At 42.2% G+C, this 16,786-nt stretch overlaps 1 protein-coding gene across 7 annotated transcripts in view; it reads left to right on the forward strand.

The window, feature by feature from the left end:
- Nucleotides 1–16,048, forward strand: part of PRR16 (proline rich 16) — a 187,441-nt gene extending 171,393 nt beyond the window's left edge. For 6 of the 7 annotated variants that reach the window (XM_051843344.2, XM_002710144.5, XM_051843345.2 and 3 more), the window contains one exon: nt 13,490–16,048. In XM_051843344.2, the coding sequence (XP_051699304.1) occupies nt 13,490–14,245 (756 nt within the window). In that variant the 3' untranslated portion in view covers nt 14,246–16,048. Of the gene's footprint in view, nt 1–660; nt 888–13,489 lie in introns of those variants that run through there. The other variant, XM_051843346.2, reaches the window with a different exon arrangement.
- Nucleotides 16,049–16,786: the final 738 nt, after the last annotated feature.

The raw sequence follows: 16,786 nt of genomic DNA on the forward strand, positions 1-16,786 counted from the left end.
AGACCTAAAGGCACAGGATTCCCTGTGCTCTGGGAGATCACGACCTTGACATCAAGATGAACATTCAAGAGCCAATTACACAGTGAATCCTTCTCTGCTGGTGTGGTCCGTGGTGGGGCGTGCATGCTCAGGAGTTGCAGGGCGTCAGGATGACTGCCATAGAGGAGATAAACAGATGGGTGAGGGGTGTGTGTGTGCGTGTGTGTGTGTGTGTGTGTGTGTGTTGGGAGGACATGATGAAGCATTAGCAGACCTAGACAGAGAATGACTTAAAAAGACCCCCACGCTTAAGTTTAGCATCTTGTCCTCAACTCAGGGTCCAGTGTTGTGGCAGGGAGGTTAAGCCGCTGCTTGCCACACCAAGATATCCCATCCAAGTGCAGGTTCAAGTCCCAGCTCTTCTGCTTCCAGTCCAGCTTCTTGATAATGGGCCTAGAATGGCAGTGGAAGACGGCCCAAGTATGAGGGACCTGGTCACCCATGTGGGATACTGGGGTGGTGACCCTGACTCCCAGCTTCATCCACGCCCAAACTTGTCTGTTGTGGCCATGTGGAGAGTAAGCCACCAGATGGAAGATTTCTCTCTCTCTCTCTCTCTCTCTCTCTCTCTCTCTCTCTCCCTCCCTCCCTCCCTCCCTCCCTGTTGCTCTGCCTTTCAAGTAAAAAGTTAAATATATTTTGAAAAACATCAATTCAGTTTAATTGAGAAGCAGATGCCTACAGAAACATGGAAGGATTGTGCCAAGCCAAAGCCAGGAGGCAGGACCTGAGTCTGGGTCTTCTATATGGATAACAACGACCCAAATACTTGAGCTGTCACCTGCTGCCTTCCAGGGTGCACATGATCTGAAAGCCGGAATCAGGAGTGGAACCAGAGCTGAACCCAGGTACTGCAGTATGGAATATCGGCATCCTAAGTACTGTCCTTACTGCTAGGCCAAATACAGCCCCAGGAGCTTAGCGTCTTGTATGCGTAGGAAGCATGAAAAGAGCATGTGCGATGTGAGGATGGGTGGTCCAGGATCACACTGGAGTGGACAGCAAGACCTGGGTCTTGAAACTGCTGCAGCATTGTTAAGGATTTGCTCTTATACCGTAGGAGCAATGGGAAATCACTTAAAGGCTTTTACTCAGTTATGTCTGTGTTGTGTGTCAATGTGTGTGTATGTGTGCATATTTGAAATATATATGCCCTTTTCAAAAGCTCTCTAAATGCTGTGGAGAGAATGGATGGACCAGGAAGACAGAGTGGACTAGATCTAGAGGTTTCTCTTGCTACCTTGTTTGTGATGCTTGCACAGTAAGTTTTTTCTGCGCTAGTCTGTCATTGATAGGGAAAATAATAGACAACCCTCTCCCTTTTTTCTTTACTTCACTTTTACAAAGGAAGAAAGACATAAGAATTGAGAACTGTAAACCTGTGCTAAAGTCTACAGTTCTGTTATTTTGAGTTACAGCCTCGTGCTGTACGTGATTAATGTAACGGAATCATTGTGAAGTAGATATGCACAGAAGTGCAAGTAGATGAGTCTTTGCACCCATCAAGCTGCTAAAGCAATTATGATTTAGGACATTTCCTCTGTGGCGCTTTACAGGAAGAAGTGTGCTGTCTGTCTGTCAAAGCAGCATGATCTATTATGGAAGCAGAAATCAAAATTAGTGGCATTTCAGTCTTTATAATCTGCAGGTAATATTTGTTCCAAGGGAAATTTTGTAAAGACCTCAGTTCATAAAATTGTTAGGTGGGTAAATGTGGGATTTACGGTGCTCTACATTTTAATTATATGGAACTAATGTTTGCTTCTGTCTCTCTCTCACCTAGTATTTACTTCATGCTTTTTTTTCCTAAGCAGTGAATATATGGGCAGGAAACAGAAACTGTGTATAATTTAGAGGATGTCTGCTTCCTTCAAGAGCTTCTCCAACGTGAATACACCTGAATGATAAAATGCATGCATTGGAAGCAAGTGTTTTTGTGTTTTGAGTCTTTGCAGCAACTTTATCCTCTTGATTTTGTAGGGTTAAATTTTTTACAGCAGGTGGTGTTTTCCTGTGATATCAACTCTTGAAACCAGGATGCATTTTTTTTATTCAACTTTTCCTGGGAAACCAGGGTAATGTTTTGGAAGAAATCGTATCTAGAGTTGAGATACACATGTAGATATCCTTGATGTGGCCTGAGAGCCACCTGCCACCAGGGCTCACCTGCCTTTATCGCTTTGTCTCGTATTCATATGCCATTCCATAATTTATTCTTTACCTACACATAGTAAGTGTCCTTCCACTTCATGACTCTTCACATTCTGTTCCTCTGACACATACACACACACACACAAAAGCCTTTCCTCCAAATTTCGTTCTGTTATTCAATACAACTCTCAGATATCACCTGGACTGAAAATATTTTTAATTTACCCAGTTTATTTCTTATTCTTTCAAAATGTTTTTATTTTATTGACTTTGCATTTCTAAGGTTTTAAATTTATAAATTAAAAATTGTGAAATAGTACAAGAGTCCCCATATATTCCGTGGCCAGCTCCCCTATTGCTAACATATAATATTAAATGTATGATTTATTTGCCACAATCAATAAGCAGCACCTGGTTTCTCCTGTTTTTTGATGCAGTTTCCCTCTATTCAACTCACCTTTTACAGCCTCTACTAATCAATATTCTGTGTTCAGATATTTACTTATTTATTTATATCTGAGAAAAAATGTGGTATTTGTTCTTCTGTATCTTTTTTACTTAACACACTGTCCTCCAGTTCTGTCAATTTGCTACAAATTATAGGATTTTGTTGTTATTATTATATTATTATACTATACTATATTATAGTATTATATAATACTGTTGTGGAATTATGTGGCTGAGTGGTGTTCTGTTGTGTATGTAAACCACATTTCGTCTATCTATTCCTCTGATGATGAACACCATGGTTGAAGTTATTTCTCTGCAGTGCTACCACCTGGCCTGCTTGGGAAGAGTGAATCTCCCTTTTCTTGGCTTTCCTGTGCTTGTCAATGCAATGAACACTGTACACGTTACGAGGTGTGGGAATTACTAGTTTGCATGAGGAAAAGCCGATCTATCTCATCTTTTCTTCTGTGATTGTGAGATCATGTCAGCTGTTTTCAGGCTCACGCGTGCGTACATACACCCCCCCCTCCCCCCGCAATCAGATTCCTTCGAAGGAGGTATTAGGAAATTCACCTGCTTTTCCATCTCCATGCTGTAGCTGGGCTGGTTCCAGAGAGGTCATTCCTTTCAAACTGTGTGTTTTCGTCTTCCTGCTGGTCAGCATCTACGTAGCACGCTCACATATTTAAACATCTACCAGTATCACATGACTCACTTCTATAGAAGATGAGGGTTTTTTTTTTCTTTCACTTTTGCCTTATGTCAAAGCGAAAAAGCAAGAACCAACATGTAGTAGAATGAAACAGTGTTAATGAATCCAAGTTTACTGCCAGAGAACAAATTATTAACTGTCACTTGCAAGCATACTACAAAAGGAAACAGCACACCTCTCCCCCTCTATACTGTGTGCTGTCTCAAAAGAAGTTGCAAAAAAATTATATTCTTCGTATTTAACTTCCCAGTAAAGATGACTAATTGTGTATGTTGCATGCATGCGTCTGGATGCTGTTTCTTTTAGGCTGTTTAGAGGAGGCCTGTTCTTTGGAATACAGTTCTCTCTTATCTTGTAAAACAGCCATCAGAAAGTATTTCAAAGAGCCCATGGAAAATAGATTTATAAGTATAAGTATATGTAGATTCAAAAATCAAGAAGCTCTGCATTTTTCTTAAAATATACCTTTTCCACAGACTTTCCAAAAATCAGTCTTTGTTTCTACAGGACGTTGAATTGCAGATAAAATCCTGCTGTTTCTACCTTCCTTGAATCTATATGACTTAATTTGGACTGGTGAGATGTAATTAAATAAAATATATTACTTCTGAAACTACTCCTTAAAAAGGAGCAGATGTGTCTTCCCCAATCCCTTTCTGTCTCTCATTTTTACAGGCATACATGAAGTAGCCCTAGCCTTGAACTTGAACATGGAACTGGAGGCCACACCCTAAGGGTAGCACAGCACAGAGTTAGTGTCTGCGTTTGTGACAATTATATCCTAGGTTACTGTCATCTCCATTATATACTCTATCAAGTATACCAAGGTAAAGGAGAGTAAATAACAGATATTATGCTAGTATTTAGGATGTCCCAGATGAGCATGTCCTCCTCTCTTCACAATCAGATTGTTAGCTAAAAAATGGGTGCTCAAGACATCCAAAGACAGCTATGGCAAGTCATGGCATTTCTAGTTTCCTTCCTTTGGGTCCCTTGAGAAAGTCTTCCATACTACAGAAAGGCCCAAGTCACCACTGTTCAGAAAGTTCTTAAACATTCTTCTTCATAAAGAATTAACCAAATTTTGGAAGAGTTTAAATGTTTCCATTTGTTTCTAGCACGAGTGCAATTCGGTATACTTTTACCATCCATAAAATAATTACAGACATTTTCCATGCAACAAGTTTTTCTGCAGTATATAACGAGTGTTGTAATCCATCAGTCAGAACAGTGTTGTATGCTGTATGATGAATTTTTTTTAATCTTGTCAATAAGTAAATCTGAATAGACATAAATAGGTAGGTAGATACTTTCAAAATCTGATGTAATGTCCAAAGTGGAAATGAGGTGTGTGAGTTACGAATGTGAGCCCAGTGCCCGTTGGCCATCCTGTCTGCATGTTGGAAAACCCTCATTATTGATGCACTACTTTCTACTCTGTTGGGCTTAACCTCTCCTAGGAAAGGGTCTGGTTGGGTCTACCAGTTGCTATCCTGTATATCACCCTGCCACCCACTGGACAAAGTTTTTGTGCCAGCAGCATTTGGGCTTGGTTACTGGATATTACCACACAATAATGAGAAGGTAGAGCTTTTACCTGCCTCCAATGGACTGTGACACAAGGCAGAATAGACTCCTTGTGTTGTGGATGGTTCTTAGGGCAAAGATCCCTATGGCTCCCACTTTGTGTTTTTTCTTTTCAGGTCTTTGCTGTTGGTGTCACATAATCAAAATGTGGTTGTTTTCATAAATCATTCCTTTTCTTTTTTTTCCATGTCATAAGGGTTTTTGTTTTTAATATTTTGATGTCTTTCACTATTTTATTTTTTTTCAACTTTCATTTAATAAATATAAATTTCCAAAGTACAACTTTTGGATTTTAGCAGATTTTCCCCCCCATAACCTCTCTCCCACCCACAACCATCCCATCTCCCACTCCATCTCCCATCCCATTCTTCATCAAGATTCATTTCCAATTATCTTTATATACAGAAGATCAACTTAGTATATACTAAGTGAAGATTTCAACAGACTGCACCCACACAGACACACAAAGTATAGAGTAATGTTTGGGTAGTAGTTTTACTGTTAATTCGCATAGTACAACATGTTAAGGACAGAGATCCTACATGGGGAGTAAGTGCACAGTGACACCGTTGTTGATTTAACAATTGGCACTCTTATTTATGACGTCAGTAATCACCCGAGGCTCTTGTCATGAGCTGCCAAGGCTATGGAAGCCTGTTGAGTTCCCCAACTCTGATCTTATTTAGACAATGTCATAGTCAAGGTGGAAGTCTCGCCTCCCTTCAGGGAAAGGTCCTTCCTTCTTTGATGGCCCATTCTTTCCACTGGGATCTCACTCACAGAGATCTTTCATTTAGGTCTTTTTTTTTTTTTTTGCCACAGTATCTTGGCTTTTCATGCCTGTGCAACTCTCATGGCCTTTTTCGCCAGATCCAAATGCCTTAAGGGCTGATTCTGAGGCCAGAGTGCTGTTTAGGACATCTGCCATTCTATGAGTCTGCTGTGTATCCCACTTCCCATGTTGGATCGTTCTCTCCTTTTTAATTCTATCAAATATTATTTGTGGACACTGACCTTATATATGTAATCCCTTTGATTCTTAATCCTATCTTTTTGATCAATTATGAACTTAAACTGATCACTTTAACAAGTAAAATGGCATTGGCGCATGCCACCTTGATGGGATTAAACTAGAATCCCCTGGCACATTTCCAGCTCTGTTATTCCAATGGCTCCCACTTTTTTTTTTTTTCTTTTCAGGTCTTTGCTGTTGGTGTCACATAATCAAAATGTGATTGTTTTCATAAATCACTCTTTTTTTTTTTTTTTGACAGAGTGGACAGTGAGAGAGAGAGACAGAGAGAAAGGTCTTCCTTTTGCCGTTGGTTCACCCCCCAGTGGCCGCCGTGGCCGGCGCGCTGTGGCCGGCGCACCGCGCTGATCCGATGGCAGGAGCCAGGTGCTTCTCCTGGTCTCCCATGGGGTGCAGGGCCCAAGCACTTGGGCCATCCTCCACTGCACTCCCTGGCCACAGCAGAGAGCTGGCCTGGAAGAGGGGCAACCGGGACAGAATCCGGCGCCCCGACTGGGATTAGAACCCGGTGTGCCGGCGCCGCTAGGCAGAGGATTAGCCTGTTGAGCCACGGCGCCGGCCCATAAATCACTCTGAAAGATAATATAAGAATCCATAAATTTTCTTATGGAGTTTAACATTTTGTGTTAAATTCCTCTATTTCCTCTATTAAGTTTGTACTCAAACAGTACTTTATACTTTGTGTGTCTGTGTGGGTGCAGTCTGTTGAAATCTTCACTTAATATATACTAAATTGATCTTCTGTATATAAAGATAATTGGAAATGAATCTTGATGAAGAATGGGATGGGAGATGGAGCGGGAGATGGGATGGTTGTGGGTGGGAAGGTGGTTGGGGGGGGGGGAATCTGCTAAAATCCAAAAGTTGTACTTTGGAAATTTATATTTATTAAATAAAAGTTAAAAAAATTTTAAAAAGATGTGTTTGTTTGTTTGTTTGTTTGTTTAAAAGGCAGAGGGACCGCAGAATGAGCTTTTCCATGTACTGATTGACACCTCAATAGCCACAACTGCTGGTGCTGGGCCAATCTGAAGCCAGGAGCCAGTAACTTTATCTGGGTCTCCCCTATGGGTTGCAGCATCCCAAGAACCAGGACCATATTCTGCTGCTTTCCCGGGTGCATTAATAGGGAGCAGGATCAGAAGCAAAGCAGCGTGGATTTGAACTGCCATATTGCAGATGGCAGCTGAACCGGCTATGCCACGGTGCTGGCCTCTGTAATTGAAATTCTTGTGGTTGAGAATGTTGATGATGAAGCCCTAAACAAAGATTGACTCATTTTAAAAGAAGGTTTTCCGTGTTGTTAAGGCAATTAAAGTGTATTTTTCTCTGTTTTTAAGTTAAATTCAAAAGTAGGATTCAGAACAAATACAAAAGTGGGATTTAGAATGATTATCAATACATTTAGAGACATATGGACAAGCATTTACAGGTAAACATACATCTAAACTCTCCACCTGTCTTAGTTGCTTAGGACTTGGACCGACTTGACCTTGGTGCACAGCCTTGGAGCAAGGTTTTCATGGTCAGGTCATGAAGGAAGACTCCACCGGGTCTCAGCAAGCTCCCTACCTTCCTCTGCCCCTGCCTATTCCATCCCTGTGTGCCAGCTGGTTCCCGTGGGGGCTGAAGACTTTAAAGATCAGCCCCAACCCCAGAAATCTGGGTAGGGGCAGAAATAGGACGAGAAATGACTTTTCTCTCAGGCTCTGTTTATTAAAATGTTTTCCTAAGCAGATTATTATTAAGTACCCGTGTTGTGCAGTCCGTGTGCTGTGTGCAAGGCCAGGGCAATGGAAAGGCTTATGGCATCTGAGGGGAGTGCGCTGAAGAATCAAGTTGTAGCCCGGAGGGAGCACAGAAAAGGAGCTCCTTTCTCCCTGAATTCCAGCCTCCCTTACAGGGTCTTTATTTCATTCTTCATCTTTTAAGATATATCAGAGAAATATATACTAGATTTTGATTCCCACAAAGAACCAAGATCTGATAATCACTTAAATTCTTATAAATCCACTTCCTTCTCTTTTATGAAAACACCTAGCTGCTTTTCCCAGACATGAAAACCTTGAGCTTGTGTGATTTCTATGTCACATTGATCCTTATTCTGCAAGATCCCACAGTTTAACCACGGTTTCCTGCTATGGATGGTTAGAAAAAGCCTTTAGGAGTCGTCCACAGCATCGGCCGTTGTTCTTTAAAATCCTCCCTGCTTCGCTTGCGTTAGCAGGAACCTCCACAACCTTGGTAGCTGCAATCACTTGGACAGACGACCTAACGTCAAGTTTGAGATCGGCATTTTTCCTTAGGTAGCCGATGGCTGAGTTCCTATGGTTGATGTCGTGTTGCCTTCTCTTCTCCAAATGTCTCCCCAAAAATTATCCTTCCAGACCTACTTTGTTTCATTTTATGTCCTCACTAACTCCATCCTGACTGTGGTTGTTTTTCCTTCAGTTTCAGTGTGGTACTTAGAAATTGCTTAAGCAGAAACAGAGGCTTGCAATGGTAGGGACTCAGTGGGTTCCTTCTGGGTAATTTATTCCTCTCCCACTTGGCTGCAGTCGGCTCTAACTGGCCAAGTAAGTAAACTGCAGCACCCTGCAATATGTTCTCCACATGGCATCTCTAAGGATTCCTTCTTTTCTTTCTTCCTTACTTTATTTAACTAGTGTTAAGTATTTATTATTCAGCCCTAAGAAAGGAAGAGATCCTGCCATTTGCCACCATATGGAAGGAACTGGAGGACATTATGTTAAGTGATAAGTCAGGCAAGGAAAGAAAAATATTTTATGAACTTATTTACATGTGAATGTATTTTAAAAATAGGTCAAATGTCTAGAGAAAGACAGTGGTTAAATCTCTATTATTGGGGGAACAAGTGCAGATGAACAGGTCAAAAGAGCCGAGGACTAGTTAGTTAATAGTGGTGTATGGTATGCAGGATGTTTACTAACTTAGTGTACATAGCTGTGCTTGCAAAAGTATGAAAAATAAGCAACTGTTTGATAGCTGATGTGTGTATAATAAGCATTGTGTTACATATATGTATCTTATAACATGTTTTACAGCTTAATTGTAGGCAGTAAAGCTTATTTCAGATTATATTTCCTGATTATAAAATATCACACACATAACAAAATCAGCACAGATATCATTCAGATTGTTAAATCTTTACATTTACTTTATATCAAGTTTAAAAGAAATTGAAGGTGTTGACTATGTAGCTGATGAACCCCAACATCGATTTCTTTTCCTCCTTGCTTGAATTTATTGTGAATTATCTATTTTCACGTCATATAAATGGACTACATGTGTTTCTGTATAAGTAATGTAAACATACTGGATATACTTTTATAACTTTTAAAAATAATTTTTTAAGATTTAATTATTTGAAAGGCAGGGTGACTGAGAAAGACGGAGAAACAGAATGAGAGACATCTTCTGTCTGCTGCTTCATTCCTCAAATGCCTGCAGCAGCCAGTTCTTGGCCAATCCAAAAGGATGATCCCGGAACTCCAGGCAGGTCTCCGACACGGATGGCAGCAGCCAAAGTCCTTGGGCCATCTTCTGCTGTCTTCCTAGGCACATAATTAAGAAACTGGATCAGAATCAGTGATGCCATGACTTGACTAGATTCTGATATGGGATGCTGGCATCATAAGCGAAGGCTTAACCTGTGGCACCAACATGCTAGCCTCCTAGTAATAGGATTTTTGAGATTTAGCACTGCCAATACCTACAACTGTAGAGCTTTCCTTTTATCTACTCTGCATTTACTTAGCCCATTACTTACTAATACATATTGAGGTTGCATTTAATACTTAGCTAAGGCCAAATCAAACAAAAGCTGCAGGGAACATCCTCGGGTTTTCTTTGCTTCATGAACATGGGTTAGTGTCTTCCCAGAGTGGTCTAAGCTTTGTGACTGAAAGAACTCTACCACAAGGTATGTGTCTTAGCCATTTCCAGGCTGCTGTTTAGAAAGTTCCCTGAACTGGCTGAGTTTGCATTTCCTTTGGCAACGTAAAAGGTTCCCATTTTCCACATCATCACCAAAAAATGTGATTATCAAGACTGTTGTTTTTACCAAACCATCTCATTTTCCTTCAGTTTACATTACTTCAGAGACTAGGGAGGTTTGGGGTAAGTTTGCGTGGCTTTTGGAAATTTATTGTTTATCTTGTGTGCATTGCTCACTCATACCATTTTGCCTAATTTTTGTTAAGGATGTATGTGTGTGTATGCATGTGTGTGCCTCTCCGTTCTGTCTCCATCAATGTTTGAGAACAGAAGATTCAACATACATTTCATTTGGTACCCGCGGATCTGGTTACTTGTCTGTTGCTTCTTATTTGTACTTTATATTTGATCTCTGTGTCTGTTTGACAGTAGTCATTATTTTTGAATAAATTGTTTTGAACTGTTTAAATGTTTGTTTATTGCTTTATTTATTTGAAACAGAGAAAGAGAGCTCCCATCCACCAGTCCTTTCCTTCAGATGCCCACAATGACCAAGACTAGGCTGGGCCAAAGTTAAGAGCTGAAAGCTCAGTGCAGGTGCCCCTGCCCCACATGACTGGCAGGATCCCAACCACTTACCCCGTTACCACTGCCCTCCAGGGTCTGCATCACCAGGAGGCTGGGTCAGGAGCTACAGCAGGCGTCAGACCCAGGTCCTACAATATGACTTATTGGACACAAGCATCTAAACTGCTGGGCTAACCCCTTTCCTCAGTTAGGCATACATCAAAACTATTTTTTGAGGTTTTTATACTTTATTTTTTTTGATGGAGTTGTCTTTACGTTTTATTCCTCACATTATTTTGAAAGTTAACATTTTGAGTCCATTCTTTCTGTACTTACCCTATAATTTTTCACACTCGTCACTGACTGAATGAGACCTAAAGTGAATCAGTCTCACATAGGTACTGATTTTCCTTATATAAAAATAATGCAGTGGCCTTCAGATGCTCTAATTGGATTGTCCTAGGAGCAGACATTGTTTTTCCATGTTGCTTCAGTTTCCCATTTGGTAGCCCTCTCTCAGATTACTCAGGACTGTATTGGTCTTTGTACCCAGTACTCATGTTGATTCACTGGTGTAGCAGATTCTTGGTTCCTCTTTCTTCCTGCATTCTGGTCTTTCCTTCTGGTGGTTACCTTTCATGCTGTGTTGTCATTGATCAGCACTTAGAATCGGAGCCGTCAGGTGTACACTCAGCCGGGCTTCAGTGCCTGTTTCTCTCACTCTTGCCTGAGAGTACAGCTGTGGAGCATTTCCAGTCCTTTTGTTTCAATATTAGGCGTGTTTCTAAATTGTCTTGGGGTCGGCCGGTGCCGCGGCTCACTAGGCTAATCCTCCGCCTGCGGCGCTGGCACACCGGGTTTTAGTCCCGGTCGGGGCGCCGGATTCTGTCCCGGTTGCCCCTCTTCCAGGCCAGCTCTCTGCTGTGGCCAGGGAGTGCAGTGGAGGATGGCCCAAGTGCTTGGGCCCTGCACCCCATGGGAGACCAGGAGAAGCACCTGGCTCCTGCCATCGGATCAGCACGGTGCGCTGGCCACAGCGGCCATTGGAGGGTGAACCAACGGCAAAGGAAGATCTTTCTCTCTGTCTCTCTCTCTCACTGTCCACTCTGCCTGTCAAAAGAAATAAAAAAAAAAATTGTCTTGGGGTCTCCATTACCTGTGAGAAAAATCTCCTGTTAACCTAATTTTTATTACTCTATAAATATGTGGTGTATGTCCTGTTGTTGTAAAACTTTCATCATGGTTTTCCAGTTGCATCACGGTATGTCTGGGTGAAGGTTTTTGTTTATATTTTCCTGTTTGAAACTAGAGGAGGCTTCTGTTCTCAAAAATCCTAGTTCCTGGTCTCTGAATCCTGCTCCTCTCAACTCTGGAGCTCTTAACAGACATACGGCAGTTTTGTATCGCAACACAAGGGTTCTCCCAGTGTTGGCTGCTTCGGGATCCCACAGCCTCCTCTCTGAGTGCCCTTGCATCAAAGGGGCCTTCCAGCCACTCACAGGAGCACCCTCTTCATCAGAGGAGCTGCTCTGGCTCTTTTCCGGGCCCCCACTTTCTTGGGGGTTGCCCCGCCCACCTGCTGGTGGGGTCCTCTCTCAGCATCTTGGATGCTCCAGCGTGCTTGGGGCCTTTGCCCGTTGCTTGTTTGAGGACTGGAAGTTAAACCCTCCCACTAGATTCCCTGCCCCATGTTGACGCTGTCTCATTTTTTGCTTTGTATGTTCTGGGCATGTCATGGGAACTCAGAAAATAGTAGTATAAAAAAATCTGAAGCCAACTAGGAGCGATCAACCTGTCATGGATCTAGGCAGCATTTATGCACCTCTGAAAACAGGCTTCACTCCCCTCACAGCCAATGAGCAGTCTCCTTTTTTGCAGATTTTTTTGTGTGCTAAAAGGCACCCAGGGCTAATGCCATGCATGCCTCAGAGGCTGAGACTCCCCTTCTGCCACTCACAGTCCTTATACATCCCCCTACCAGCTCTGGTGTTTGGTGGAGAAGTCCTTTCCTCTTATTTTCTGCTGGTATAAATGACCAAGTTCTAAAACAAGAGCATCACCAGAAATCAAGCAGAAATGAATATCTCATTGGCTTTCACTTGAACTGGATGAAAGAAGACATTGCCTTTGCTGCATCCACTCACCAAGTATTTACTGTGCTGCTAATCCTACCAGGCAGTGTATCAGCCCCATAGAATACGAGAGGTCACACAAGGGCCCCTCTCTTGCTGGCACTGTCATTCAGAAGAGAAACATCATTCCAGTGATCACACTAAATCTGAGACTTAAATTGCAATGAATGTTTTGATACAGGAAACACAATTCCTTGTTACAGTTAATTAATTCTTTACTAACTTGCTTCTTGAGTGACTCTTAAGGTTTTGAAGCTCTTTAGGAGTTAACTGGACAAAGGGCAGAGGTGAGAGCCTTTCAAGGAGGAGTATGAGCATGTGCAAACATCCTGTGGCAGGAAGCAGATTGACCTTTAAGAGGGCATAAAACAAGACCAGAGTGATTTGAGAACATAAATAAAAAGACACATATTAATGGATTGAAGATGGAAAGTTATTTAGGAGGGACGGAAGGTGGTGTGCTGGACTGATTCCTTCCGGCTAACAAGGCTCAAAACACAACCATTCCTAATGTCAGATCGATGGTCTGGCTCCCAGAAGCAGTCTTCTCCTGTGGTCTTTCGCATGCTGCTCACTTGTAGTCTCGCATGAGAATCCCGCCTTTGGCGAATACAGCCGAGTCAGAATTCGGCTGTGTGCACTCACAGCGCTCGCGGTTCTAGACAGCTGGCGCCCAGGGACGAAGCAGGTGGATTTGTGTGATGTACACTGCTTGTGTGGAGCGTGAAGCAGCACTGGAAGGCGCAGCTCAGGGTCCGTCACAGACCCTGTAGCAAGTTACAGCCAGACAGGTAGAAACTGTATCTTGTCTGTTTTGCTTTGGGTTATTCTTCAACACAATGACCTTGTCCTTTCCACCAGGTGGTTGACCAGATTGATACCTTGACCTCTGACCTACAGCTGGAGGATGAGATGACGGACAGCTCTAAGACGGACACGCTCAACAGCAGCTCCAGTGGCACCACGGCCTCCAGCATAGAGAAGATCAAAGTGCAGGCCAACGCGCCGCTCATTAGGCCCCCAGCACAGCCCTCGGCCATCCTCACGGTCCTGAGAAAGCCCAACCCTCCACCGCCTCCTCCTAGGCTGACACCTGTGAAGTGCGAGGAGCCCCCGAGGGCGTTGCCCACTGTGAACCCTGTGAAGACCAACGGCACCCTTCTCAGAAACGGAGGCTTGCCAGGGGGACCCAACCGAATTCCAAATGGAGATATCTGCTGCATACCCACCAGTAACCTGGACAAGGCCCCCGGGCAGCCTCTGACGCACAGACCTGACAAAGACAGGTGTCCCCAGGCAGGGCCTCGGGAACGTGTCCGGTTTAATGAGAAAGTGCAGTACCACGGCTACTGCCCTGACTGTGACACCCGGCACAGTATAAAACACAGGGAGGTCCACGCCCACGGCGAGCCTGTCCACCTGCCAGGGAAGGGCCTGCACCACGGCCCGCCCCTCCCTCCTCCACCCCACATCCCTCCTTTCCCGCTAGAAAACGGGGGCCTGGGAATAAGCCACAGTAACAGCTTCCCCCCTCTGAGACCCGCAACTGTGCCTCCTCCCACTGCACCAAAACCACAGAAGACAATCTTGAGAAAGTCAACCACTACCACAGTGTGATGTATGCCATTTAAAAAAAAAAAAAAAAAAAACAAGTTATAAACATAAAATGATAAATAATGAGCACTTTCTACTCAAGCAATAAAAAGCCCAAATATATTAATCCTGCATTCAACAAAGTGGCATAAAAATCACCTGGTAAGTATGCAGTACATTGCTTCTATCCTGGGTATACATTGTTCTGGATGTCGAATCATCAAAAATTGCAGAATAAGGAAAAAGGAAACCCGAATGCACTGTTCTTGTGATTGACCTATGGCAAACTGTGACCTGCAGATTTAAAATTTTTGATGCACTGCAAGAGATGGGGTCTGATTCATTTTATTCATGCCCAACTCATCTATGCATTAAAATCACATCACACTCTTAACTTTGGTCCAAAGTTTTTTAATAAGAAGTTTTAATATGGAAGGACTATTTTACTATTTTTTTCCTAGAGATGTTTGTCACTAGTTTTGCATTATTAAATGCTGAGGATAATACAAAGAGATTATTTTCTATACTATACAGTTATGAATTCTGTGTTCAGCTATATGTGTAATAAAATATTTTGGTCTATGGAAATATCATTATGTCAATAAACAGTAGGAGTTAATGGTGATACCAAAGGTTCCTCAGAATTAGAATCCGTTTTGTGGTTCATTGAATGCAGTGTTAATGTTCATCAGAATGGGAAGCAACTGTGACAGGAGCCGGAATCACAGTGAGTCTGTGGTAGAGTTTTCTGCATTAAATATCATATTCCACGCTTTCAATGGAACTGTGCACATTTGCATGTTATGTCCTCCATTGCGACACTTCCAGAAGCGTCTGTGGATTCCTCCCTCCCATGTTGCCCTGCAAACCCTCCCCACACTCCTAGGTTTCCAGGATACACCACGCCCCTTACATCACTGGGACTGTGAGATACTTTGTCTCTTGGATCAGCAAGCTCTCTGCCTCCCTGGAGGAGCCCACCTTTATAGGAGAATAGCAGAGGGGAAATATTGATAATTCAGCATCAGCCTTAAGCATCTCCCCAACCCCATAGTTGAAATATGCCAGAGTCCCTTGTTGGTCCATAGAAGAAAGAGTGGGAGCCCTTTCTACCAGTTGTCAGAGAAAAGTCCTCTTCAGTTTCATTTGTCAGTTGAGAAAACTTACCCACTCCTGGACCAAGTGCGGTTCCTAACTATATTGATTTGAACTGAAATATTTTGCCCTGAAACATTTTCTTGGGAATGAGTTTATCTCCCCTGGATTTCTGATGAAACAGGTGCCTGCATAAGTTTGGTGCATTAAGTGGGAAGGGTAGAGGGGTTCTCTTTAGGAGAAATGTGTTTACTGTGCAACTTGATAAAGAGTACAGCAACCTTTTTGAATGTTTGACTTTTGATACCAAAACTTAAAATTTTACTGCTGCAAAAGGTGTTGGCAGTCTTCATGGTTTATTCTTTGGCTTTCGCGGGCTCTATACCATGGTAATTTGGAATAAAGTTTTAAACAACTTCCTATTTATATTAATGTATTTTAGGCAAAATACGGAGAGAAAATAGGGTTTATTTTTTAAAGGAACAGTTAAATGAGTGAAAACCAGAGGATGTTGTGTTAAACGTTGACTCTCCATGCTTTTGTTCTTTACGGGTTGGATATGAAGATAATATAAACAGAATAATTCAACTTTTCAGAGTGTTACAAAACATACGGACAATCATCAAGAAATGCCATATTCTAAAATTGATTAACTGTACTTTCAGTATGTTTAACAGACATGGGCCAGATATATAAATAATAAATAAATAATGGACTTGTTGAATACCAAAATGTGTTCTTAACTTTTTAATGCACGTGTTTAGTTTTGGTGTAAATAAACCTAGGGTTTCATCGTCTTTCTCGATTTGAATAGTTTTCTCCTGCTACCCATCAAGTGCTGGACCATTTGAGGTTATAATCCGTCATAGCAGATACTCACTTTTGTCCCTTAAGCCAATTTTCCTTCTGCAACCAATTACTGTGACCTAATGATGATCCTATAGTGAGAGACCCAAACTGTTGGCAGTGTGTGCCAAGCTAAATCTCAAGATAGAGCTTGTCAGCAACCATGTGTCATCCACAGACTTAACTGGTGTTCACTAAAGCAAGCTGGGTAAGTCCCGTCATTCCATTGAGCCAGATACCTAGAAATAACCTCAGAAGTCCATATCCTCCCTTCCTCAAAGCATGGGCAAAGCTTCTCCGTGAAAGGCCATCACTTTCTTTGTAATTGGTTACCTGTAGCAAAATAACATCCATCTTTATTCATCATAGTTAAAATTAACTGTTGACTTGGAAAGATGAATTAAATGGGATGCCAGAGATGTTACAATTATTGGCCTTGCTCTGTATTACAGTTTTTTGGTAGCTAACATAACTCTTAGATTACAGGAGTATTTGGGATTTTGCTTTGAGTATATTTACTCCAGACTATGTCATTCTTTGACTACTATATGGAATGAATTGCATTAACGTTTTCTTGACCAACTATCAGATTTGAAACATTCAGTGACAGGCCTCTAGATATAT

This window comes from Oryctolagus cuniculus, chromosome 6 (genome assembly GCF_964237555.1).
Source record: "Oryctolagus cuniculus chromosome 6, mOryCun1.1, whole genome shotgun sequence".
NCBI classification, from domain to species: domain Eukaryota; kingdom Metazoa; phylum Chordata; class Mammalia; order Lagomorpha; family Leporidae; genus Oryctolagus; species Oryctolagus cuniculus.